Consider the following 25,402-nt stretch of genomic DNA (forward strand, 5'->3'; position numbering starts at 1 on the left):
TACCTTTAAATCTCTTTTGAAGCATTATGCACTTCAGTCAGTATACTTATCCTAAAAATTCTTTGTAAATCTGTTCTTCCAAATTAATGTGGCTAAAATGACAAATATTGTTAATATAACATTTTTATGTCAATGATTAATTTATTGAATAAAAATCAATTTCTCCTTTTAAATATGCATTTTAGAAAATATCCACCTTGGTGCTAATCTGACTTAAAAAACCGAGACCAACCCAAATATCCAACAATAGGGACTACAATACATCAACTCAATACAGGAGGATAAAACCATTAAACATAACAGTTAACAAAGCCTAGGCTAATATATGGGAAATACTTCTAACTATATTAGGCAAAATTTTATGCATAGTATAAACTCAGCCATGTAAAACTACATGTGAAAAAATCTGAAGGAAATTCAGCAAAATATTATCTGTGGGCTGGTGCCGAGTGATGATTATTGACAATGTTAATTTTCTACTTTCTTCTTTTTGCAAATTTTCTGCAATTAACATGTATTACGTTTATAATTAGAAAGTAAAAACTATTTAATTGTAAACCAAGGGAATTTCATTACAACCAGAAAAGCAACCTTTATTTCAGAGGTATCCTGTTTTTGTGTGAATATAGCCGCAGATAGCCTGAGATTTTATTACTACAAAAAATCCCACAAGAACACCCAGCTCAACCCTCCAAAACCACCAACTGAAAATGTATACCAAACACATACAATTGATTTCTGAAGCTGTCCGTTCAGCTCTGGCATTCCTGTTTGTAGATCTAATGGTATGACGAATGACTGCATGGGGCTGTGAATATAAACATAATATATACACTTAAAAGAATTTCTGTGACAAAGTTACGTCAAACTTACTCTAATCAAATTCTTATTTATTAACAGACATGACTACCTACTAATAAAGTGAACTGAAGGATAAATTTTTAAAAAAATGAATATGAGATACTTAAAAGTTAATTCATTTAATACACACACATTTATACTGTATAAAATACTGAAGAGATGCAAGGAAAATCAGATGCAAATCTTATCCTCAAAAGAGCTTATAGTCTAGGAAGATAATGTACACAAATACTTAAACACTAGAAAAGAATAAATGGCATTCATTGAAATCACAATTAATGCCCAGGGGAAGGAGAGATGACTGCCATTGGAAGGGGTAAAAAAATTCTTCATGACAGTTGAAATCTGATGTGAGGCCTTGAAGGACAAGTAGGCACTGAATGAGCAGCAAGGTGGGAAAAGCATTTCAGACAGCACGAACAATATGAAAAAAGTGATGCAAGGAAAAAAAGGAAATTGTGGAGTGTTTAAGGGAATTGAAGCTGGTTATTATTTGAATGTGGTGAACATTAAGTGAAGAGATGACAAGCTGGAAAGACATTTGAAGGAGGATAAGCCAGATCATGGAAGGTTCTGAATGTCAGGCTAGAGCTCTCAATTTTATTTTCTTGGCAAAAGAATTTTTTGGAGATTTTACAGAAAGGGAATGCCATCACAAGAGTCAGCTTTAAGAGTAACCTGATTAAGTATGTAAAAGGGTATGGACAGGAGAAATACCATGTGGAGAGGGATAGATTTGTAGTAAACCAAGCGAGAAAGCTTACTACTTCTACCCTTTTGAATAAGCTCCTGATCTTTGGAAACAATGCATTCAGTTCAGCCCCTATCTATTAAATTTCTGATGACTCACTCTCATTCACTAATGATTCAGACAATGGTCATGTGTCTTTTTCCCTACTTTAAGACCCACTATCATACCAAAGGACTCAAAAGCCCATTGCGCTGGATTAAAGTTTACTGACCTTATCTCTCAAGACATTCTACCACACTTCTAAGCACTCTATACTATTAAGATCACATCCTGGAATCTGTCATCACATCATATGACATATGACATAGGAATTCACATCATACTCCAAACCTCTCATCCTCTGAGCTTACTCTCATTACTCCAATAATTTTTAAATGTTTACACCGAATCTCAAGTCCATCAATCCATTACTTTCTCATTCTCCTTATGCATTTCTTCTATCTTCACCTTTCTTCCTATCCACTTTAGATCTGGTGGTCCATAATTTCAAGCAATCTCTTGCATATATCCTAAATTTGATTCTTACTCCCTGCCATCCTTTTCTACACTGGCATACCAAAATGGCAACCCTGCAGGAATTAAACTAACTTGTTTATATCTGGGGTACCAATGACTGCTGGAAGAAAATTACACATTGAAAATTAATCTTTTCTAAGGCTTCAGTGTTGCCCCCAAACATTTCTCTAGTCATTTAACCCATCCATTCTCCTCAATGGGCTTCCCTGGTGGCTCAGCTGGTAAAGAATGCATCTGCAATGTGGGAGACCTGGGTTCAATCCCTGGGGTGGAAAGATCCCCTGGAGAAGAGAAATTAGTATTTCTTTTCTTTTTTGTTAAGCTGAAATATTAATTAATGCACAATACTATGTTAGCTTCTAATGTACTACAGAATTTGACATTTGTATACATTAAGAAGTAATCACCATTATAAGTGTAGTAACCATCTGTTCCCATACAAAATTAATGTTACTGACCATATTCCTTATGCTGTGTAAAATAACCCTAATATATATATTTATTATATAACTTGGAGATTTGTACATCTTAATCCCCTTCACCTATTCTGTCCACACTCACAAGCCTCCCTTCTGGCAAACATCTGTTTCTTCTCTGTATCTGAATCTGTTTTCACTTTATTTTGTTTTCCTTCTTAGATTCCACATATAAGTGAGATCATGTGGTATCTGTCTTTCTCTGACTTATTTCATTAGCATAATAGCGTCTAGAGCCATCCATGGTGTCAAAAATGGGAACATTTTATTTTTAACGGGCGAGTAATGTTCCAGGGCTTCCCTGGTGGCTCAGTGGTAAAGAATCCACCTGCAAATGCAGGAGATGTGGATTTGGTCTCTGGGTCAGGAAGAGCCCCTGGAGAAGCAAAGTGAAAGCTGCTGAGTGTGTCCAACTCTTCACAGATTCTATACAGTCCATGGAATTCTCCAGGCCCGAATACTTAGGTGGGCAGCCATTGCCCTCTCCAGGGGATCTTCCCAACCCAGGGATCAAACCCGGGTCCCCCATAGTGCATGTGGATTCTTTACCATCTGAGCCACCAGGGAAGCCCTGGAGAAGGAAATGGCAACCCAATCTAGTATTCTTGCCTGGGAAATTCTATGGACAGGAGAGCCTGATGGGATACAGTCCATGGGGGTGCAAAAGAGTTGGATACAACTTAGTGACTAAACAGCAACAGCAAAGTAACATTCCACTGAATGTGTATATATATATATATATATATATATGTATATGTATATATATGTATCCTTTTTATCCATTAGTCCATCAGTGGACACTGAGGTTGCTTCCATATGCTGGCTTTCTCTTTCTTTCTTCTGGGGTCCCTAGAATGTGAATGTTAGTATACTTGATATTGTCTCAAAGGTCTCTTAAACCACCCTCATTTAAAAAAAAAAACCAAAAAACTCTCTTCTCTTTTTCCTCTTCAGCTTAGGTGATTTCCACTATTCAGTCTTCTAGTTTACTGATCTGTTCCATATAACCAAATCTACTATTATTTCTTACTAGTGTAGTTTTAATTTTAGTTATTGTATTCTTCAGCTCTATTTGGTTCCCCCTTATATTTTCTAATTCTTTCTTAACATTCTTACTATGTTCTTCCATCTCTCTCTTGCGTTCATTGAAAATCTTTATGATCATTACCTGAAACTCTTTAACAGGCAGATTGTGTATCTTTTCTTTGTTTAATTCTTCTTCTGAGGTTGTCTCGTTCCTTTGTTTGGAACATAGTCCTCTGTTTCTGTTTGCCTAGCTCTCTGTGTTTATTTCTAAGTATTAAGTAGATTGGCTATGTTTCTTGAATTTGGGAGGAGTGGCATTACATAAGAGATATCTTACGGAACCCAGGAGCACATCCCTCTGGACAGCAGCACTATATACTCCAAGCCTGCCCCGTGTATGGCCTGTCTGGGCCCTTCTGTTGTGGCAAGCCTGACCACTGGGTGTGCTGGCAGGTAGGAAGGCCTGGACCCTGACCCAGCCAGCTGCTGTGACCTTCCTGGTGCAGGGTCCCAAAGCTTGTGCTACTCTATTGATGGCAGGGCCAGGTTCAAGGGTGGCTAGCTATGGGGCCAGGGAAGCTGGGGATTGGCAGCAGTCTGCCAGTGGGTGGGTAAGCCTCCAGCACTAGTAGGGTAGAGGGCAGACTCCGCAATGATGCCTGTCAGCATCAGAGTCCTAATGGCAGGAAAACTCCTACATTCAGCTGTCGCCAGCATCTATATCTTGAGCGGGACTACTAGGTGTCTCCAGCCTCTCCAAGATCTGCAGGTGGTTTCCTTTCAAATTACTGACTGTGCAGTAATTTGAAGGATGACCTTCAAAGCCAGATTTTTTTTGGGGGGGGGCATCTTCCCTGTGAAGGACACCCCAGCTGGGGAGCCCAACATAGGTTTTGGATGCTTCACTCCTTGGGGAGAATTCTCTAAGTGTAATTATCCTCCTGTTTGTGGGCTGCCTATCCAGGGAGGTTGGTCTTGACTATGTCTCTGCCTCTCCTACCCATCTCACTGTGGTTCGTTTTTCGTATCTTCAGTTGTAGAAAATCTTTTATGCCAGTTTTCAGGTCATTCTCATAGACACTTGCAATTTGGTGTGCCCACTGGAGGAGGGGAGCTCAAGGATGGGAGGAGGGGAGCTCAACGTCTTCCTACTCTACTCTCTAGACAACACTTCCCAAGGAAGCCTTTCAAGAAGTGCTTGTTCAAGATTAAGTCCTTGATCCTCTAGATCTCACTTTCTCCTTCCTTTGCAGGGACTTTGCCTATTCATCTTCCTTCTCTAGATTCTTCTATCTCTAACCATTGGATCCTTCTCATAAACATCCTGTTTAAACTTTTTTTGCCCCCCACAAAAAACAATCAATAGCCAAAAAACAAGAGAGATAAAAGACAGGTAGGAGAAATATCAATAACCTCAGATATGCAGATGACACCACCCTTATGGCAGAAAGTGAGGAAGAACTAAAGAGACTCTTGATGAAAGTGAAAGAGGAGAGTGAAAAAGCTGGCTTAAAGCTCAACATTCAGAAAACTAAGGTCTTGGCATTCAGTCCCATCACTTCATGGCAAATAGATGGGGAAACAGTGGAAACAGTGACAGACTTTATTTTTCTGGGCTCCAAAATCACTGCAGATGGTGACTGTAGCCATGAAATTAAAAGACGCTCACTCCTTGGAAGGAAAGTTATGACCAACCTAGACAGCATATTAAAAAGCAGAGACATTACTTTGCCAAAAAAGATCCATCGAGTCAAGGCTATGGTTTTTCCAGTAGTCATGTATGGATGTGAGAATTGGACTATAAAGCAACCTGAGCACTGAAGAATTGATGCTTTTGAACTGTGGTATTGGAGAAGAATCCCTTGGACTGCAAGGAGATCCAACCAGTCCATCCTCATGGAAATCAGCCCTGAGTATTCACTGGAAGGACTGATGTTGAAGTTGAAACTCCAATACTTTGGCCACCTGATGTGAAGAACTGACTCATCTGAAAAGACCCCGATGCTGAGAAAGATTGAAGGCAGGAGGAGAAGGGGATGACAGAGGATGAGATGGTTGGATGGCATCACCGACTCAATGGACATAAGTTTGAGTAAACTCTGGGAGCTGGTGATGGACAGGGAGGCCTGGCGTGCTGCAGTCCATGGGGTTGCAAAGAGTCGGACATGACTGAGCGACTGAACTGAACTGAGAAGACAGACAAATCCACCATCAACTCATTTTCCTTCATCTGCTGCTCTACCTTACTCCCCTCTTTTACAACTAAATTTCATAAATAAATTTATCTTTCAAACCACTCCAATCTGGCTTCACCTCTAGTATTTTTAAATTATCCTTTTAAAGTAGTCAAACACACCTAAATCCAAAGATTTCTTTAATGTAACTTCTAGGCGGTATTCTTTCTGAAACTTTCCTTCTGTCTCTTAATGTTCTTTATTATTCCTCTGCCATTTCTCTTAGGATACTAGATTTTTTTAATTTAAGGCAGAAATCTCAAGAAGTTGTCTTAGGCCTTCTTCCCACTTGGAAATCTGATGCAATATAAAAATTACCATATATAAAACTGAACTCACCTTTCTTCCCAAATTTGATCTTACTCTAGTATTTCAATCTCAACAAGCGGCACTTTTGTATCTATTCAGCTGTTCAAGTAAAAATCTGGGAGTAATCCTTTTATCAGGCTCCACCCTCAAGTCTACATGTGGTCACCACTCTCTCATATAATTCTTGAATTACTTCACTTTTTTCCATCCTCACCCTACCATCCTACTATAAAACATCAGTATCTCTATCCTGGATAACTTCAAAAGTCTCTTAAGAGGACTTGAGGAATGAAATCATCACTCTAAAGTCAGAGATCTTAAAAAAACACACACATATCTGATTATATCACTTCCTTATCCTTTAAAGGCTTCCACTGCTCTTAGATTAAAGCTCTCATTTTTTTTTACTTGAAGTATCTAGTTTATAATATCATCTCCCACCAAATTCCTTCCTTTTTTTCTGCTCTAACAGACTAACTTTTCTTTAGTTCCTAAAGCATACCATCTTCTCTTATCACTAGGCTTTCAAACATGCTATTATTCCTTCTGCTCAGAATACTTCTGTCAGTCTCTTAATTACTATCTCTGTATTTAATCCTTCAGGTTTTCAGCTTACATACTGCTTCCACAGTGAGTCCTTTCCTGTCTCAAAAATATGCCTGCATAGCACCCTGTATTTCCCATTCCATAACAGCTATTACACTTGTAAACTGTTTGCTGGTAATTTCTAAATTTCCATGGAGACCATTCTGTAAGCTCTTTGAAGACAGGGATTATGTCAATGCCATTCACTGTTGTCTCTTCAATTGCCCAGAGCAAGGCTTTGCATTTTAAGGACTAAAAAACATGGTACTATCATTAAACAAAAATATACAATTCCAAAGTAAGAGTAGATTTAGGAAACTTGGCAAAATATTGTAGGGAATGAAAGTGGAGTTTGGTTATTTTCATAACCAGTAAAACATTAATTGGGGAATCAAGTAATATGCTATATTTAAGCAAAAACAATTTTAACAATTTTGATTTTTAAGAGATTAAATTCATTAACTATTACAAGTCTGCGAATGATGGTTTAAATTTAAATATATCTTAATGACTGGGTTATTTAATATTTTCAATTAAAGTTCATTTAACATTCAATAAAATATTTACAAGGTACCTTACTACATGACAAGATTATGTTATATACTAGAAAATGACTAGTTGGCAAATACTGTTTAATGACTATCTCTATTAAGTACATATATAAAAGTGATGGTATATATATATACACATATTTTTCATATATAAAAGTGATGGTATATTAACTAACAGTAGGTTCTAAAGTTGGTTTGCCTGAATCCAAATCCTGGTTCCACTACTTGCTAGGCATATGATCTTGGGGAAATGAAATTACTTGTATTCTTTCTTCTTTTCTTATTTGTAAAATGGGGATAGTAATAGTACCTACTGCAAAGGACTGTTCTGAGTATTAGATGAGTTAACATGGAAATTATTCAGCCTAATACTTGGTACACAAAGACTATCCAATGACTGTTAGTAGTTATCATGATACTTAATAATTTAAAACTTAAGTTCATGAAGTAGAAAATTTCTTTCAGTAAGTAACAACACATAAGGTTTAGTTCTATAGTCTTACCAGAATTGAAGATAGAGGTATAAAGGGAAATAAAGACATAAGAATGAATGAAGAGTCAGAAATAAAATAGAATATAAAAGGAGAAAAAGATACTGGTAAATAAATATATTTGTATTATGTATAGAGAGGTATAAACCTGACAATGGGTAGGAAGTCCCTCATTCCTGATTTAGAAGTTGTGTTGTTAAATATAATATATTCAAATAATTCTACAATATTTTCATAGAAGAAAGCATAGTTATGAATAGCTCTATATGTAATTATATAAGAAATAATAGTTTTGAATACTTATTGGAAAACATCTTCAATGGGAGCTTCAGCTTAATTAAAAAAAATTATTTGTATCCTGTTAATTACTTTGCCAACAAATGTCTATCTAGTCAAAGCTATGGTTTTTCCAGTGGTCATGTATGGATGTGACAGTTGGACTGTGAAGAAAGCTGAGCGCTGAAAAATTGATGCTTTTGAACTGTGGTGTTGGAGAAGGCTCTTGAGAGTCCCTTGGACTGCAAAGAGATCCAACCAGTCCATCCTAAAGGAGATCAGTCCTGGGTGTTCACTGGAAGGACTGATGCTGAAACTGAAACTCCAGTACTTTGGTCACCTCATGCGAAGAGTTGACTCATTGGAAAAGACTCTGATGCTGGAAGGGATTGGGGGCAGGAGGAGAAGGGGACGAAAGAGGATGAGATGGCTGGATGGTATTACCAACTCGATGGGCTTGAGTTTGAGTAAACTCTGGGAGTTGGTGATGGGCAGAGAGGCCTGGCGTGCTGCAGTTTATGGGGTTGCAAAGAGTCAGACACGACTGAGTGACTGAACTGAACTAAACTGAATGATCTGTATTGGAGAAGGAAATGGCAACCCACTCCAGTATTCTTGCCTAAAAAATTCCATGGGTAGAGAAACCTGGTGGGCTACAGTCCATGGGGTTGCAAGAGTCAGAAATGACTGAGTGACTAAACTACCAACAATCATCTGTAAACAGAGAAACTAAAAAAATGACCACATGGATTTCTAAGGAGTCTCTTTGATGAAAAATAATATGGTACAAGTGCTCTGGCTAAATTTTCATTCTCTTAGTCCAAAGCAATACTCCTAAAACCTGTATTTCCATGGAAATAGATGTCCTTTTTCTTTAGAGAAGATCAAACTCTCACTACAAAAGCTGAGGTCTAAAGAGAAGAGAAAACACTTGTGCTTTTCTGGGAAGTAAAAGGCACAGATCTGATTCTAATTGTGGCTACTGCTTAATAACTTTAAGCAAACCAACTAAGTAAATAAAATGATATGGTGCAAGCAAGAATCATAATCTTAGTTCCTTCCCAGAAGTAGGATTAAGAGAAGTTATCAATTGGTAATTATATGCAGGACAAGTATAGTCTTCATTGCTAATTAATCTCTGTCACTAAATCTGTTTTAACTAACTTAAAAGAGTGAATTAAAAAACAAACTCTAAGGCCACATTAAACATTTATTTTTAATTATTAGATTGCAAACATTCTTTACCTCAAAGTCATCATCATCTCCTTCGGTGTAATGAGCATGGTTGTCTGGATTATTCACTTTGTCCAACAGTTCAACTGCCAGGGCCCTAGAGAGACCTGGCTGCCCTACAAATGTATGCTAAACAAAAACAAAACAAAACTTCATGAGTATGCATTTATATCTATGGCTTACAGAGACTGTTATTTGTTCTTTTCCATTTAGTAACTATCAGAGATAAGCATATGGGAGCCTATCAGTGCTAATAAATTAGAGAATGTATTAATAAAAGTATTAATGAGAGAATCCATAATTAAATATTATAAAGCTAAAGAACCATGGTGAGGTAAGTTTATAATATGAATAATTTCTCTATGTAAATCTATATCAGGCTGTCAAATTACAACCTTGGCTATAACAATGACATTTATTACACATGTCATTATGCACATGCAAATAAATACTGTGGTACAGTCCATATCACAGTAAGAAAAAAACATGTATATTCTATGCTTACATATATTTAATTCAATAAAACTATGTTAGTATAGAAAGACATAATTAAATTTTATAACATTTAAACAAAGTTTTCTTAGACTGTTATAATCAACTTTTTCTAATATAAAAGTATTTTATAAACACATACACGGGAGCGTTCTATAAATTTACATAAGAAACCAAAATAGAGAAGAGCAATTAATTTTAGATGAAAGCAACATTTTAAAGAGTTTTCTCCAAGGCAGGGGTGCGCAAACTACAGACCATGGGCAAAATCTGGTGCACTGCCTCCTTCTGTGAATGAAGTTTTATTGGGTATTAAAGCCATATCCTTCATGTACTGGTTATGGCTGCTTTTGTGCTATTGTGGCAAAACTGAGAAGACGCAACAGACTGTATGTCTCACAAAGCCTATAATACACACTATCTGGCTCTTTACATAATATTTACCTACCCTTGCTGTAAGAGATCACTAAGACTTTTATACTAAAAACCTGAATGCTGTTGTTCTAGTGATATACTTAACTATTGCATGCCTATAGAAAATACTGCTATAAATTCAATCACTTACAGTCAGAAGTCTTTCAGCGGTTGGTCTTTTTTTGGGGTTTTTGGTTAGTGCTATTTTGACAAAATTATGGAATGTTGATGACCTTCAAATAAAAACAGACATGTACAAATATATTTCATTAATATTAGTTCTTTTTTGTTACTAAATAAAATTAACTTACAAGCAGTTAGAAAGATTAAAACATACGATTTTTTTTCTTAGGCCTCTTAGCTCTATGTAAACCAAAAAACTAAACCCAAAACAGAGTATTTCCTTGGAGAATATACCAGGTTCATCTGTTAAGTAAAATACAATTAGTGAACAAAATACTAATATATATAACCTCTAAAAGGTACACTAAAAACTAGAAATGGGTAGGTGTGTCATCTATAAGGTTAATAACCTTGTGTTATAACCACTTAGGAGTCAAAATGACCTTTTCTCACTGCTTAATTTATGATATATAAATGTTTTGCTACACCCAAATTGTTGGGTGGCGTCAAGGTAGGGTGGATAATTAAACAGACTGTTTACACCTTTAAAAAGTCACTGAAGTTCTTAGGAACAAGGGAAAAGAAGAGGGAGTGATCTTAGTAACCAAGAGTTTTCCTGCCACCTGTATTGATGAAATGGGGAAAAGAAGATATATAGGAATCTGGGAATTCCCTGCCAGTTTACTACAATGACTAGGACTTGGCACTTTCACTGCCATGGGCCTTGGTTTGGTCCCAGGTGGGGGAGCTAAGATCCTCAAAGTTGTGTGGCATGGACAAAAAATGAATTAATAAAAAATTAATTACTTAATTAAAGAAACTGCATTTTGATTATGAATTAATGACAAAGAGAGGTATTGTACCATTGCCAAGATTCCACAGGAGGAAAGACTGGGCAAGAACCAAAAAGAAAAAGCTTAGTCATTAGCAATGACAGTAATGACAAAGCAGTTCTCTTTAGAGAAATCAAATCATTATAGCTTGCGGTCCTCATATCATGGAGTGAGAGTACCTGAGACTGGCAAAGGTACTTCAATGGTAATAACTGTTCTGGAATCTCACTATGAATGTAGCTATTTTAGCTAACAGTCATTCATCCTTGAATGAATATTCAGTCATTCCTGCCATAAAGTCCTCCAATTCTAGTTGCTTAGGAACTTAGGCTTACAAGAAACAAGAGGAAAAAAAAAAAAAAAAAAACCAGTGTCAGTACAAAGGAATACAGCTAGCAGTAGGATACAAACTCCTTAACTTCTACAGTGTGATTTGCCTTTCATTCCTGGTACTATCCCCAGAATAGCCTGGCTCCTAAATAATACTATGCACAGGCAGGCCAATGAAACATTAAAAAAGTAGTTTAGAACTTGTTTTGGGGACAGGCTTTTTAGAATCTGAAATAACATATGGATTTTCTCTCCAGAAAAAAATGAATGCACATAAAGAATTCCAGGGGCTCATATATCTCCCAAGATTTTCTAAGAGATCCATGTATAATAAAGAATCACTAAATTTAAGAATTTGGAAACTTTTATTTGTACAATAAGTTTCTCTTATTAAATGTATAGGAAGACATTACTAGAAAAATAATTTTCAACTTTTATCATCTAATTGAAGACATCCTTATGGACTATAAGAATAGGCAAACTGTTTTACTTTGTATGAGAAAACAGTAGGATGCAAATGAGTAATAATTGTTTGAATACAAGGGAAAATAGGTAGAGAAAAGCCAATGGTGATTGATTTCAAGTGTCACTACATCTGGGAAACCCTGTCCTATTACTTCTCATGAAAGTCAACATGTCATTAGTGGAAGTAAAGGAATACAGGCAAAACGAGTCTCTAAAATCTTAATGTATTCATTTAAAATCATCTCCTCACTACATCTCCTATTCAAGCTGCCAAAGCAGTACATTATAATGAAATACTGACCAGGAAATAAACTTAGATCTTTGACATAGCTCTGCAAGTAAATTAGATGTGTAACTTTAGGTTAACTGTTTAATGCTGAGCTTCAGCTTTACCAACTTTAAAATAAGGGAATTAAACCTCTGTCTCTTTCAGCCATAAAATTCTATAAATCTATATATCTATAACTCACCATTTTGTTTTGTCCTTTAGTTTTGGAGGCTGAAAATTACTTTTTGACATTAAGAAGAGGGCCCTGGAATAAAAATTTCAGTTAAAGAGCAATAAAAAACACTTTTATTATTACATACAATAATCAGAATCAAGTCTGCAATGAATTTACTCAAGATTATTACATATGTAGGTACTCAAGATAACTGATATAGAATATGGAAATTAATGTTTTATATTTTGGATACCTTATGGAAAATTTCTCCTGGCTCTAGAGAAGATATTTAAATTTCCAACAAGCTCTTACTTACAAGGCAAAGCAACTAAACATTTGAGAAGGTTTTTACTACCATACTTACATATATAACTAGTATTATATCTTGAGCGTAAGTCTATATAATTGTGTATCATTGTGTTAACACACGGAAATGACATACTACTCTAACATTAGGTTGTATGTTTAGCCTCTATAATTATTTTAGGTGAATAGGCAAATTATATCCACTTCTTTGTCTGTTTCCCCTTTTGAATGAAACAGAAATCAACCTGCAAGAGGACTTTCCTTCTCCATAAATTAACCTTTGACCAATCTTTTTAATGGACTATAGGGGTAGAAGAATGAAGGATTTTAAAAGGAAGTTTTATTTCAATATTTTCTACAAAACTCCAATGTTTTCTAGCAAACTCCTCAGTCTTTTTTATTAAATACCAAATATCTTTTCTTTCTAAAAATTAAATGATTCATATATAAAAGAAAATTGAAAAGAAAAAAGTCTATATTCCTCTCACCCTAAGACATTATTTAAAATTTTCTGCTTTTCTTTTCAGTCTTTATCTTAATAGGAACCAATTACTAAATTATTATAATAGGTAACACTATGTTCTGCTTTTTTCCCTGATAATCAACTTCCCATGCTGCTTTGGTTTACATATATGGTATTAGCTGCCCTTATGACTGCACATTTAGATATTCCCCCTGCAAGCCTGAAGCGGATTCTTAGACTTTCCCTGAATTATTTCCCAAGTATAATTTTCACAAGTGTAGAATCAATGCAACATTTGTACTGTTCATAACAAATAACATTCAAATTATTTTCCTAAAGGTCTGTACTTGTCAGCATTCCAGGTAAAAGCAGGTATTTTAACTTATATATCTTTTTTTTGGTGTTGTTATTATAATAATAATCATCTTTTTAATTGGAGGCTAATTACTTTACAATATTGTGGTGGTTTTTGCCATACATTCACATGAATCAGCCATGGGTGTACATGTGTTCCCATCCTGAACTAACATATATCTTTAGGTACTTGTGAGGTTAGTTTTCCATGTTTCTTTAGTATCTGATACTTGCTCATAAACAATTTATCTTTTGCTCTTAGAGTCTTTGAATGAGTTACCTATGTAATAAATATCAATAATTAATATTATATGTTGGGAGAATACTTTCCCCTATTCTGCTGATTTTCTTTTTAACTTTATACTATTTACATTAAAAATTTAGATTTTGGCCCAACTTATCTTTTCCTTCAAAATATTAAAAACCCCTTCAAAGTCTCTCAAATATTTTTTCTAAGACAATATCCTCTAAAATATAAATGATTATAGTAAGCATCTACCTCTTCATCATTTCTAGAGAAAGTAAAAAGAAACCAAATCAAATGAGAACAGAAATAAAAAACTCATCTGCATTCTATCATTTGTTTATAGTTCTACTTAGGACAAAAAAAGAAATGTTTTTAATCAATGGGAGAATAAAAAAGACTTAAAATTTTTAAAATGATAACTGCTATATCCTAGTATGTTTATTTATTTATTTATTTTAAATGGACAAGCTATTTAATTAGGTTCTTTGCAAGAAGTTCAGAATACTACTTTGTGAGGGTAAATTCCATTTGTGACAGCAAACACAGAGCGGAGGTAGCCCTGGAGCTGAGGGACAGCTTTGATTCTTCATAGTATTTGTGAGTTCACAGCTTTCTGATCAACCTTGCACTGCTCTGTGATTTTGTATTTCTCTCTCTCTGTGTCGAAGATCTCACTCTCCTGGTGTCTCGGCTTACGCAGCTTCTTCTTCTTGAAGTGTCAGTGAGATGTTCCGGAATTTTCACACCACTGATATCGATTTTGGTGGAGGTGGTAATGACAAATTTCTGGTGTGTTCTATGCAGAGGAACTCGATTGAGGGATAGAGGCCCAGTCACAAGTAGCAAGCCACTACTCAACTGCTTCAGGAAAACGACCCTCTTGCCTCTGTGGCGCCCCGTGAGGATGATCAGAATGGTCCCAGGAGTGATGCTGGTGCGCAGCTTCCTCACGTGCTTACTGAACGGTTTCTTGCCGTGACTCAACAGTTTCCAAGGCACATCTTCAGTAGGGTAATACCTAGGCATTTTGCGAAGTTTGACCACTCGGGTACCACCATTCTTGTCGCCACCAACTGGTTTTGTGACAGTAGCCAAGAACCCGAACCTTCTTTTTCTTTTCGACCCTGGATTTAGCTGCTGAATACTTTCTCTTGTACAAGGCCTTTCTGGAGTACATGGCTGATCGGGAATATCTGCCAATTCCTCTGACCAGGACAGGGTTTCGGCTGCGGTGGGGCTTCTCCTTCTTAACTTTCTTCACCATTTTCACCTTTTTAGCCTTGTTGCCAGCATCAGTCTTCTTGGCTTCAGGTTTTTTCTCCTTAGTATCTGACTTCTCAGCCTTTTCACCTGCCATCTTGCAAGATGGGAAAGAGCCCTAGTATGTTTATTAAAGGAAATTTGTTTTAAGGAAAAGTTTCAGACAGATTCTATGTTGTGTTAGAAAGAGCAACAGATCAGGTTTTAGACAAGATCATTCCTAAGTCTCTCAGAATACTTTAATTATTTCAATATACTTTAAAATGAGCTTGGAATAGCCAAGTTGTCAGTACTTCACTCTCCCTGAAGACCTTACTACTAACTGCGTAATTGTAAATACTGAGAACACCTCATGGGATGAAGATCAAACATAGGTGGTTGAAGTTCTCCAAGTTCAATTGCTGTGATTCCTACTGCCCAGATATCACAGAGTTGGTTGTAGCCACCATTCTTTTCTACTGCTGCAACTTCCGGGGCCATCCTAGAAGGAATCAATGAATATAACATTTTTGTTTTTAAAAAATTATATGAAATTTGTTCTTTTGTTATATTCACTAGACTTCTTGGAGGGAAAGAGGCTGAGAGGCATTTACTAGAAAAGAAGAAACTTTATTATTAACAGAAAAAAACTTAATAAAGACCACATATACACACATACACACGCTTCTAAAACTTTGGTTCTCAAAATCTTGCGAATCCTGTTTTATAACATGGGAAAACAAAAAGACCACTTAAATCTCTGTGAAGGTCAGAGAAAAGTTCCTCAAAGGAGGTGAGACTCACAGAATAAATTAGCAGGGAGTTGAGGGGGGCTGAGGAACCTGGATTAATTTAGTCAGAGGAAACAAGTACGAATGCAGGGAAACAGGACAGCATGGAACACATAGAAAGGTGACAGGACAGTGCTACTCAATGTATGATCTATAGGTAGACACATGGTCATAGGCAGTTTGCTATCAGTCTCCGATAAGTACAGAAACTGAAAGCTAAGTATTCTTATCCAGATAAATGGTCATTTTTTTTTTAGCAATTTGTTTTAAATTTATTTGATAAAAGTATCAGTCTGTGGCAGACAAAATATGAAAAAAAAAAGTCATTCATCACAGTTTGAGAGGGTCTAGAAAGTATTTGGAAAATAAACCTCAAAGAGAGAGGCTAGATAATGAATGGTCTACTGATTATACAAGAAAGATTGGACTTTACTGTGAAAATGGAAAATGTAATTATGATATAAAACTCATGGCAACATGAAGGATGGTGTGAGAGGAGGTGAAACCAGAATCAGGCAGATGAATTAGGAGACCATCTGAAAAATACGAGGGGGAAAAAAAGGACTTTTCAAAGGCAGTGGTAGGGAGGATAGAATCAAGGGGCTGACTGAAGAGGCTGAGAATAAAACATCTGTGGATACTGAAGTAGTGCTATTACCAAGCAACTGTTGAAAATACACAGGACTGAGGGTCATCTGAGTAGCTGAGTTGGAGTTATCTGTTTGGGAGTTGCTGTGTGTACTTAATCACTTAGTGTGTACAACTCTTTGTGACCTCATGGACAGTAGCACACCGGGCTCCTCCGTCCATGGGGTTTCTCCAGGCAAGAATACTGGAGTGGGTTGCCATGATCACCTCCAGGGGATCTTCACAACCCAAGGATTGAACCCAGGTTTCCTACATTGCAGCCAGATTCTTTACCATCTGAGCCACCAGACAGTGGTATATGAAAATGGCATCTAAAGTTATAAAGCATAGATGATATTACTTAGGATTTTTGAGTGTTTATTATTTTTAAATTAATTTATATTTATACTGAATATTCACAAGGTAGAAGTCACTTTTATGTGCACTTAGGTTACAGAAAGTTTATATGACACAGTGTCTCTCAACTTAAGTGTGTTTAAGGATATAATGAAAGCAGTGTTTTAGAAGATTATTTTGTCAGTAATTGGTAGGATGCAGTAGAAGCAGGAGGGCTGGTAAAAACTAATGATAGGAGAGGATGCATGAATTTTAACAACAAGCAAATGAAATCCTAGATTAAAACAGATGCAATATCAAAAGAAAGGGTAATAAAATGACACGAGATTATAACACAATTTTCTTTTGAAAATTTCACACCTATGAGACCTCCCAACACAGCATCCCAGGGACAGGAGGAATTACTGGCACTTTAACACAGGAAAAGCTGGACAAGGAAAATGAGTATCAAAGTTCTGTAACCCATCAGATCTATGATAGTGTCAAGGAACCTGAAGGTCTCCAGGCTTCAGTCAAGTACAAATTGTACTACTAAGCATCAATGTTGTTCACTAACCTTAAAGAGATGAAAAGGACAAAATTCAATCATAATACTATCTTACCAATAAGGGGTGCCAATGAAAGATTTTCTCTTTGCAATAGTAGCTGTTATTTTTGCAGCTACACCAAAGTCAGCTGATGGGGTAAAAACAGAACAGAAAAATTTAGTTTTCAATAAAACCACCAACATTTCTAAATTTCATCCTCAGAGACATCATTATTAATAATTCAGATAGCAATACTTACAGAAATGTATATAAACTGAGTATAAATATAAATTGAATACCTAAATCCCTTCCTATTTAACAAAACATAATCATTATAAGAAAATAACTTATTGGCACTTTATTAGAATGAAAACATACTTTATTAAGAACAAAGTTATTAAAAAACTTTTCATTACAAGTAACTTAAATTGGGAAAAAACCATCCACCTGGATTCCTTTTACTCTAACACAACTAGGTTAGTATTTCAGTGCTATTTTTAAAAGTTCCTTTATCTGTAGATAAACTTCTTTTATTGTTGTTAAACATGGTTGAAAAAACTAAAGACTCATATAGTTTATTTTTGTCATTTAACACACTAGGCAATTTAACCCTTATTTTTTTAACTATTAATTTTAATGACTGAATAATGTTCCATAAGCTGACTTATCACAGCTGAACAGTTTTTCTACTGCTAGACCTATGTTTCCATTTGTTCCTATTATAAATAGTTATGATTAATACTTTAGCAAATACTGATTTTTTATCCTTAGGATTAATTTCCTTAAACTGAATCTCAGGATTAGTAAAATTACTGGGCTAAAAGGTGAACATTAAAAAAATAAATAAATAAAGGTGAACATTATTGTGGCTCTTAATACATATGAATATTAAATTTATACAATGTTAATTCTCATTTAAATTTTTATTAAAATTTTTCTGGAAAATAATTTTTAGGAATTTGAAATAACATACCTAATTTTACATCACCATGATCCGTCAATAAAATATTTGCACCCTAAAGCAAAAATATAAATGCTATTAAATTAGTATCATAAAATACCTTTCAATAAAATTATCAATTTAAAATTTATTATTTTTTATTGAAGTACAGTTGATTTACAATGTTGTACCAATCTCTGCTATACAGCAAACTGACTGAATAATACACATGCAGACATTTTAAAAGAATATTCTTTTCCATTATGGTTTATCAAGAATTCACTGTACTGTATGGACATATTGTTTATCCACTGTACACATAAGAGTTTATACCTGCTAATCCCAAACTTCCAGTCCTTCCTCCCCTCATCCACCTTTCCCTTGAAAACCACAAATCTGTTCCCTGTGCCTGTAAATCTTAAACATATTGAGTTTAAATTAAGTTAAACAGACTTACTTTGATATCTCTATGCATTTTGCCTTTAGTATGCAAATAGGCCAGACCCTGAAGTTTAAAAAAAAAAAAAAGTATATATTAGCAAAACTGCAAACTTCATACCTAAATTTCTACTTAAATTCTTACTGAGAAAGAAAAACCAGAATGTTCTTTTTTTGAGGGGAAAAACCTAGATGTGCTTCTTTTTACTAATCAATGTTTACTAAATTTAAAATTTTTGAATTCATTTTCTGACAAAAACAAGAAATACTTTACTGTAACATCATCACCACAGTCAAGATAATGAACATATTCATCACTCCCAAAAGTTCCTCCCATATATAAACACTGATATACTTTGTCGCTATAGATAATTTAAAAATTTTCTAGAGTTTTATGTAAATGCAATCACACAGAATATTCTTTTATCTTCTTTAATTCACAATATTAATTTTACAGTCCTTGTTAGTGTGTTATCAATATCTCATTTTTTTATTACTGAGCATTCCACCATACAGTTATTACAGAATTTATTTATTCACCTGTTGATAGATATTTGGGTTGTGAGTTGTTTCCAGCTTTTGCTTATTATATAGAAACCTACTCTAAAGATTTATGTCAACTATTTGTATGATTTTTCCCTCTTGGGTAAATAACTTAGATATGACTGGGTCATATGATAGTACAAGTTTAAATTTCTAGGCAACTGCCAAACGGTTTTCCAAAGCAGCTGCACAATTTTGCATTGAAACTAGCAGTGTATAAGAGTTCCAATTAACTCACATACTCACCAACTTTATGAGGGTCAGTCCTTTTAATTTTAGCTATTCTAACTGGTGTGTAGTGGTATCTCATTGTGGTTTTAATTCACATTTTTCTAATAACTAATGATATCGAGTATATTTTTCATATCCTTACTTGCCACCTATACAGCTTTTGGTGAAACATCTGTTCAAATCTTTTGTCCATTTGTTTAATTGGTGCTTTTCCTATTATTGATTTAGTTTTGAGAGTTTTTTATATACACTTGAGACAAGCCCTTTATCAGATTTATACTTTGCAAATACCTTTTTTGGGCCTGTAGTTTGTCTTTTTATTCTCTTAATAGTATGTCTGGAAAAGCAGAAGTTTTAAATTTTAACCAAGTCAAATTTGTCAAATTTTTCTTTTATGGACCATGTCTTTCATGTCTGAAAAGGCTTTTTATTAACTCAAGATCGCAAAAATTTCTTCTATGTTTTCTTCTATAAGTTCTAGTTTGAGGTTTTATATTTAGACCTAAGTGATTAGTGTTAATTTTTACATATGTCACAAAATGTGGTTCAAAGTTCATGTGTTTGACTTGGGTTCAATTCCTGGATTGGGAAGATCCCCTGGAGGAGGGCATGGCAACCCACTTCAGTATTCTTGCCTGCAGAATCCCCATGGACAGAAGAGCCTGGTAGGCTACAGTCTGTAGGGTCACAGAGAGTCAGACATGACTGAGCAACTAAGCATAGTTCAATTATTTCATAACCGTTTAGTGAAAAACCTATCCCTCCTCTTCTGAATTCTCTTCACCTTTGTCAGAGAAGGCAATGGCAACCCACTCCAGTACTCTTGCCTGGAAAATCCCATGGCTGGAGGTACCTGGTGGGCTGCAGTCCGTGGGGTCGCTAAGAGTCGGACACAACTGAGCGACTTCACTTTCATTTTTCACTTTTCTACATTGGAGAAGGAAATGGCAACCCACTCCATTGTTCTTGCCTGGAGAATCCAGGGGCAGGGGAGCCTGGTGGGCTGCCGTCTGTGGGATTGCACAGAGTTGGACACGACTGAATTGACTTAGCAGCAGCAGCAGCTTCACGTTTGTCAAAAATCAGTAGCCATATATGTGTGGAATTATTTCTAGTCTTTCTAGATTTCTATAATCTCTTGGTATCATCTACACTTATGCCAGTGCTTACTACTATGTTTCACTTAGTGTATGTAGTTTTATAGGTCTTGAAATTGCTACTGCTGATCCTCAAATTTTTCTGTTCTTTTTCACAGCTGTTTCGACTATTCTAGGTCCTTTGTGTTTCTGTAGAAATTTTAGAATCAGCTCATCAATTTCTAGAGGGGAAAAAAAAACCTTTGCTTTTGATTGCAACTGCATTGAATCTATAGTCAGTTTGGGAAGAAACGGTATCTTAATTGCACAGAAATGTTCTGACCCATGAATACAAGAACACTGCAGAAGGCAAAGTTCTCAGTTTACGTAGGTCTTCTTTAACTTCTCTAAGTCATTTTATAGTTTTTAGTATACAGGTGTTTATGCCTCTTTGTTACATATATCCCAATGAATGTCATATTTTAGTTATGATAAATTGTATTGTTGCTAGTCTATGGAAATCCAACTGATTCTGTATATTGATCATGAGTCTTGCAATCTCCCTAATCACACTCATTAGTTCTACTAGCTACTTTGTAGACTCTATTCAATTTTCTCCAAAGATGTAGTTATGCAGTCTGTAAATAGAGACAGCTTGAATTCTTACTTTCTAGTCCAAGTGCCTTTTATTTCACTGCTTTTGCTTTCTCTCCTGGCCAAACATCTAGAAACTGTTAAAAAGAAGTGGTGAGAGCAGACATCTTTACCTTGTTTGACTGCCCTTGGTGGGAAAAGCATCTAATCTTTACCATTAAGTATGATTTAGTTGTAGGTTTTTCATAGATGCTCTTTATCAGGCTGAGTTAGTTTCTTTCTATTTGAAGTATGCTAAGAATTTTTATCAGAAATGAGCGCTGGATTTAGCTAATGCTTTTTCTGTGTCTATTTAGATGATCCCATGGTTTTGCTTCTCTTTTTGTTTGCTACTGTAATCATTTACTTGAAATGATTTTGAATGTTAAATCAACACTGCCTTCTATGATAAACCCCACTTGTCTATGAAGTATTATCTTTTTATATATTGTTGAATTACCTAAACCATGACTCTTTACCCAGTCACCTGTCAACAGACACTAGATGAGGAATTTTGTCAGCGTAACACAATTAAAATTCAAACTAGTATCTTGGAGGTCATCTCTTCCACAGCCTCATTTTATACTTGGGGAACTAAAACCACAGACGAGATAATGGTCATATACCAGGGCCAGAATGCAAATGTAAATTTTTGTTTTGCTTTCTACTTTCATTTAGTACTCTGTCCATTACTTAAAGAAGCAAGGAACTTTGGAAATTAAAATATTAACAACACTAATCTGTCAACAATTCTCTGCTATGAGTGCATGATTAGAGTTTTATGTGAATACAAAAAAGCAGATTTTTAATGTGACTGTTATAGAAATATATGTAAATTATGTATATATATAAATTTACTTTCATATATCTAACAATAAAATTTTAAAGCATGTGGAAACCAACTCTTTCAGAAATGACTAGAGCTTTCCCTTAATTTAGGTTAAATTCCCAATTTCTAAAATATGGAAGAATAACATATAGAATATCAATTTCTCTTCTAAACAAACTACACAATCTAGGAAATGTAGAGACAGAAGCATCAATTAATAAGTATCAGTTGTGAACTGAAAAAATAAATAACACAACCACTACTTCTTCATCCTGTTTCCTAAATTAGATGCCTTAAAGCATGTGAACAAAATTAGCTGCTAATTTTTTCAATGAGTAATCTTTCAAGGAACTAAAAAAATAAACTGGAAAAAAAATTGTATACTCTGTATGCCTATTGAAGACTCATAACCTATTTTAACATACTAAAAGCTCTCACAGGGTCTGAAATAAAGAAGGAAAGAAATCTCTACTTAATACAATGTTTACTGAGCTTATAAAAAGGGATTCTGATATTAATAGTATCTATTAATATAACATAGATCAAAGGTTTCCAGATAGCATTCTGGGTTATTGTTATGGAACTTTATTCTCATTTTGGGAGAAACAGTAAAAGACCTCATGTCTTAAGCAAAAAGAATCCTTTTGCGGCCATAAAACTTGAAGGGAAAACTTGGACTTGTTATAATTGAGAGGGCTGATGATTCATTCATGAAAACCAATTCACACCTATGACTTTCCTTAGCTTTGCAGCAATTGAGGGACAAGCACTACAAACAAGAACACCAAACAACACCCCGGTGTGTACTACTATTAGCGTAAATGAATTTCTGGGACTCATTCACAAAAGAAATAACTAGGCTTACAGAATTACAGTATGAGAAGTTAACAGAAAAATTTGGTTTACTCTTTCTCTTTTGGGCAGATCACCATTTTACTGTTTTCAACTGTGAAATTAGAACTGCATTTCTATCTACATAAGCAAATATAGTACCTGTAAAGTTTCTCTGCATACATAGGCTATTTGCAGTTCTGATAACGGTCCAGTAACTGGAAATAAAAAAAAAAAAGATCACATCATTATACATTTGAACACAACAGACTAAAAACACTTCAACAATGACAAGCAATTATAAAACTTCTCTTTCTTTCTCTCTCTCTCTGGGTGACTTATCATGAGCATATATTATTCTTAGAATCAGGAAACAAAAAAAAGTAGAAAATTTTTCAATGCAATTTAAAAATGGAAGGTTTGCTTCATAACGACTTTGGTCAGTGAAACTATTAAGCCCCTATTATGAGCAAAGCACAGTACCAGATATCACAAGATGTTCTATGCAAAGCAATGGACATGATCTCAATGCTGAACAACTAAAGATAAATAAATAAATAGAGCCCCCAAATGAGAAAAACATATATAATTACAGTTATATACACATGTCAAGGGCTTCCCTGGTGGCTCAGACAGTAAAGAATGTGCCTGCAATGCAGAGACCTGGGTTCGGTCCCTGGGGTGGGAAGATACCCTGGAGAAGGGAATGGCAACCCACTCTAGTATTCTTGCCTAGAGAATTCCATGGACACAGGAGCCTGGCAGGTTACAGTTCATGGGGTTGCAAAGAGTCGGACATGACTAACACTTTCACACTTTCATACATGTTAAAGGACCATAAAGAGAAATCGATTGTTGAAAAGGCATCATATACTTAAAAAAAAAAAAAGTCACGATGTTATTCCCTTAGCATTATTCTTTACTATATCCATCAAAACAAGGACCTTGATCTAATACCTTACCTAAGAATCCAAAAAGTAATCAGGTCATTTGTGACACCAGATCTTTCCCTATGAAATATAAAATCCTTCTGCAAGTACCTAACTAGGTGCTTTGGAAATAAGGCCTTCCAATACCATGAGAAAATATTTGAAGTCAGGGGTGGCATTTGCTGTCAGTGAGGTCAAAATCAGATATTTTCATGCAATCTTTACTTAAAATATTTTACAACATATTTTAATCACTGGTTCTCTATACCTACTTTTAGGAACATAAAATTTTGATTCTTAGTAACTTGATGAAATAGTAGTAAAAGAAGGGAAACAATTTCATCAAAAGTTATTATAGGTATAGTTGTTCTTGATTACTATGCTATCTAATATATTATTTACAGGGATGAATACTTTTTAGATTCAATTTAATTCAATAAATAGCAGGTTTAATAATGGAAAAAAGAAATTTCACAAAGAAATAAAATAAATGTCTCAAAACCATTATTTCAGCTTAAAAGGGGAAGTAGTGAAAAAAAAAAAAGTCTGCTGCATAGTTTTATTAATCCATAACCCTGAGTTCTCATTCTGTGAAAATGTGGATAAAAATTATAACTATTAGATAAAAAGTTTTCATATAAAAGATCATAATTCTTCATAAAATCACAGAAAAGAATTTTAAACTGAGTGACACAGAGCCGTTTCCTACCAATAATTTTTAAAAAATCAACAACAGGGGTAAAATAAAAGAGAACAGTCATTATAGTATAATAATGTAAAGGAAAATTCAATTCAATTCAGAAAGCTGACTAAATTAACATAAAGAAATGGCAACCCACTCCAATATTCTTGTCTGGGAAATCCCAAGGATAGAAGAGTCTGGAGGGCTACAGTCTACAGGGTCACAAAAGAGTCAGACACGACTTGCAACTATACAACAAATAAAATATTCCAAATTCTTAAAATTACATATTTTAATACAAAATATTATAGCAATAATTAAATTGTTTTCTCAGTTAGCACATTATCATTAAGACATAGACAGATAATTTGCTTTATGTGAGAGTCACCTTTTGCATTTCAATTCTAATTTACAAGGAAGTTTAGGCAGTTTTGTTTGTAGATAAAATACTTCCCTATATACTACTTAAGATTTCCTAGAAACTACATTTGAAAAGTAAAATCTAGATTCTTCAAGTACTCTTGGATTTCTTCATCAGGCTCCAGCAATTTAACTGAATACCAACAAAATATAAAATCTAGACTTCTTTTATGCAATACTCCAGAGCACGACAGAATGTAAAACAGTACATCTACGTGTTGGTATCCATTGTTAACTAGAAACATAAAATAACAATCATTAAAGTAAAAGTTTTAAAACACAGAGAGAAATCAACAGTACCATGGTAAATATCTTGAAGTGATCCGCCACCACAGTATTCCATACAAATCCACAGTTTTTCCCGACTAATATGAAAGAGAAAGAAAATTATATTAGCTAGTAATTCTCGACCACTGACATACTTTGAAGATTGCCACTCTTCAGCATAGCAAGGTTTAGGATAGATTACAACAGGAGATTGTCCTGACAGTTTTTCTTCTGGATACAGAAAAGCATATTAATTTTAGCTC

The 25,402-nt window shown here is 34.9% G+C and overlaps 1 protein-coding gene and 1 pseudogene across 1 annotated transcript in view; both read right to left on the minus strand.

Annotated features, from left to right (window-relative positions):
• Positions 1-25,402, minus strand: part of MAP4K5 (mitogen-activated protein kinase kinase kinase kinase 5) — a 113,554-nt gene that overhangs the window by 42,904 nt on the left and 45,248 nt on the right. The window contains exons 5-14 of the mRNA XM_065940407.1: positions 25,173-25,237; positions 23,004-23,059; positions 18,718-18,765; positions 18,294-18,336; positions 17,396-17,468; positions 15,389-15,520; positions 12,437-12,499; positions 10,367-10,448; positions 9,322-9,438; positions 730-808 (exon numbers count right to left, since the gene is read on the minus strand). Of these exons, the coding sequence (XP_065796479.1) occupies positions 730-808; positions 9,322-9,438; positions 10,367-10,448; positions 12,437-12,499; positions 15,389-15,520; positions 17,396-17,468; positions 18,294-18,336; positions 18,718-18,765; positions 23,004-23,059; positions 25,173-25,237 (758 nt within the window). The remainder of the gene's footprint in view (positions 1-729; positions 809-9,321; positions 9,439-10,366; positions 10,449-12,436; positions 12,500-15,388; positions 15,521-17,395; positions 17,469-18,293; positions 18,337-18,717; positions 18,766-23,003; positions 23,060-25,172; positions 25,238-25,402) is intronic.
• Positions 12,508-15,379, minus strand: LOC136171610 (large ribosomal subunit protein eL6 pseudogene; annotated as a pseudogene).

The sequence above is a fragment of the Muntiacus reevesi genome, chromosome 7 (assembly GCF_963930625.1).
Source record: "Muntiacus reevesi chromosome 7, mMunRee1.1, whole genome shotgun sequence".
Taxonomy (NCBI): Eukaryota; Metazoa; Chordata; class Mammalia; order Artiodactyla; family Cervidae; genus Muntiacus; species Muntiacus reevesi.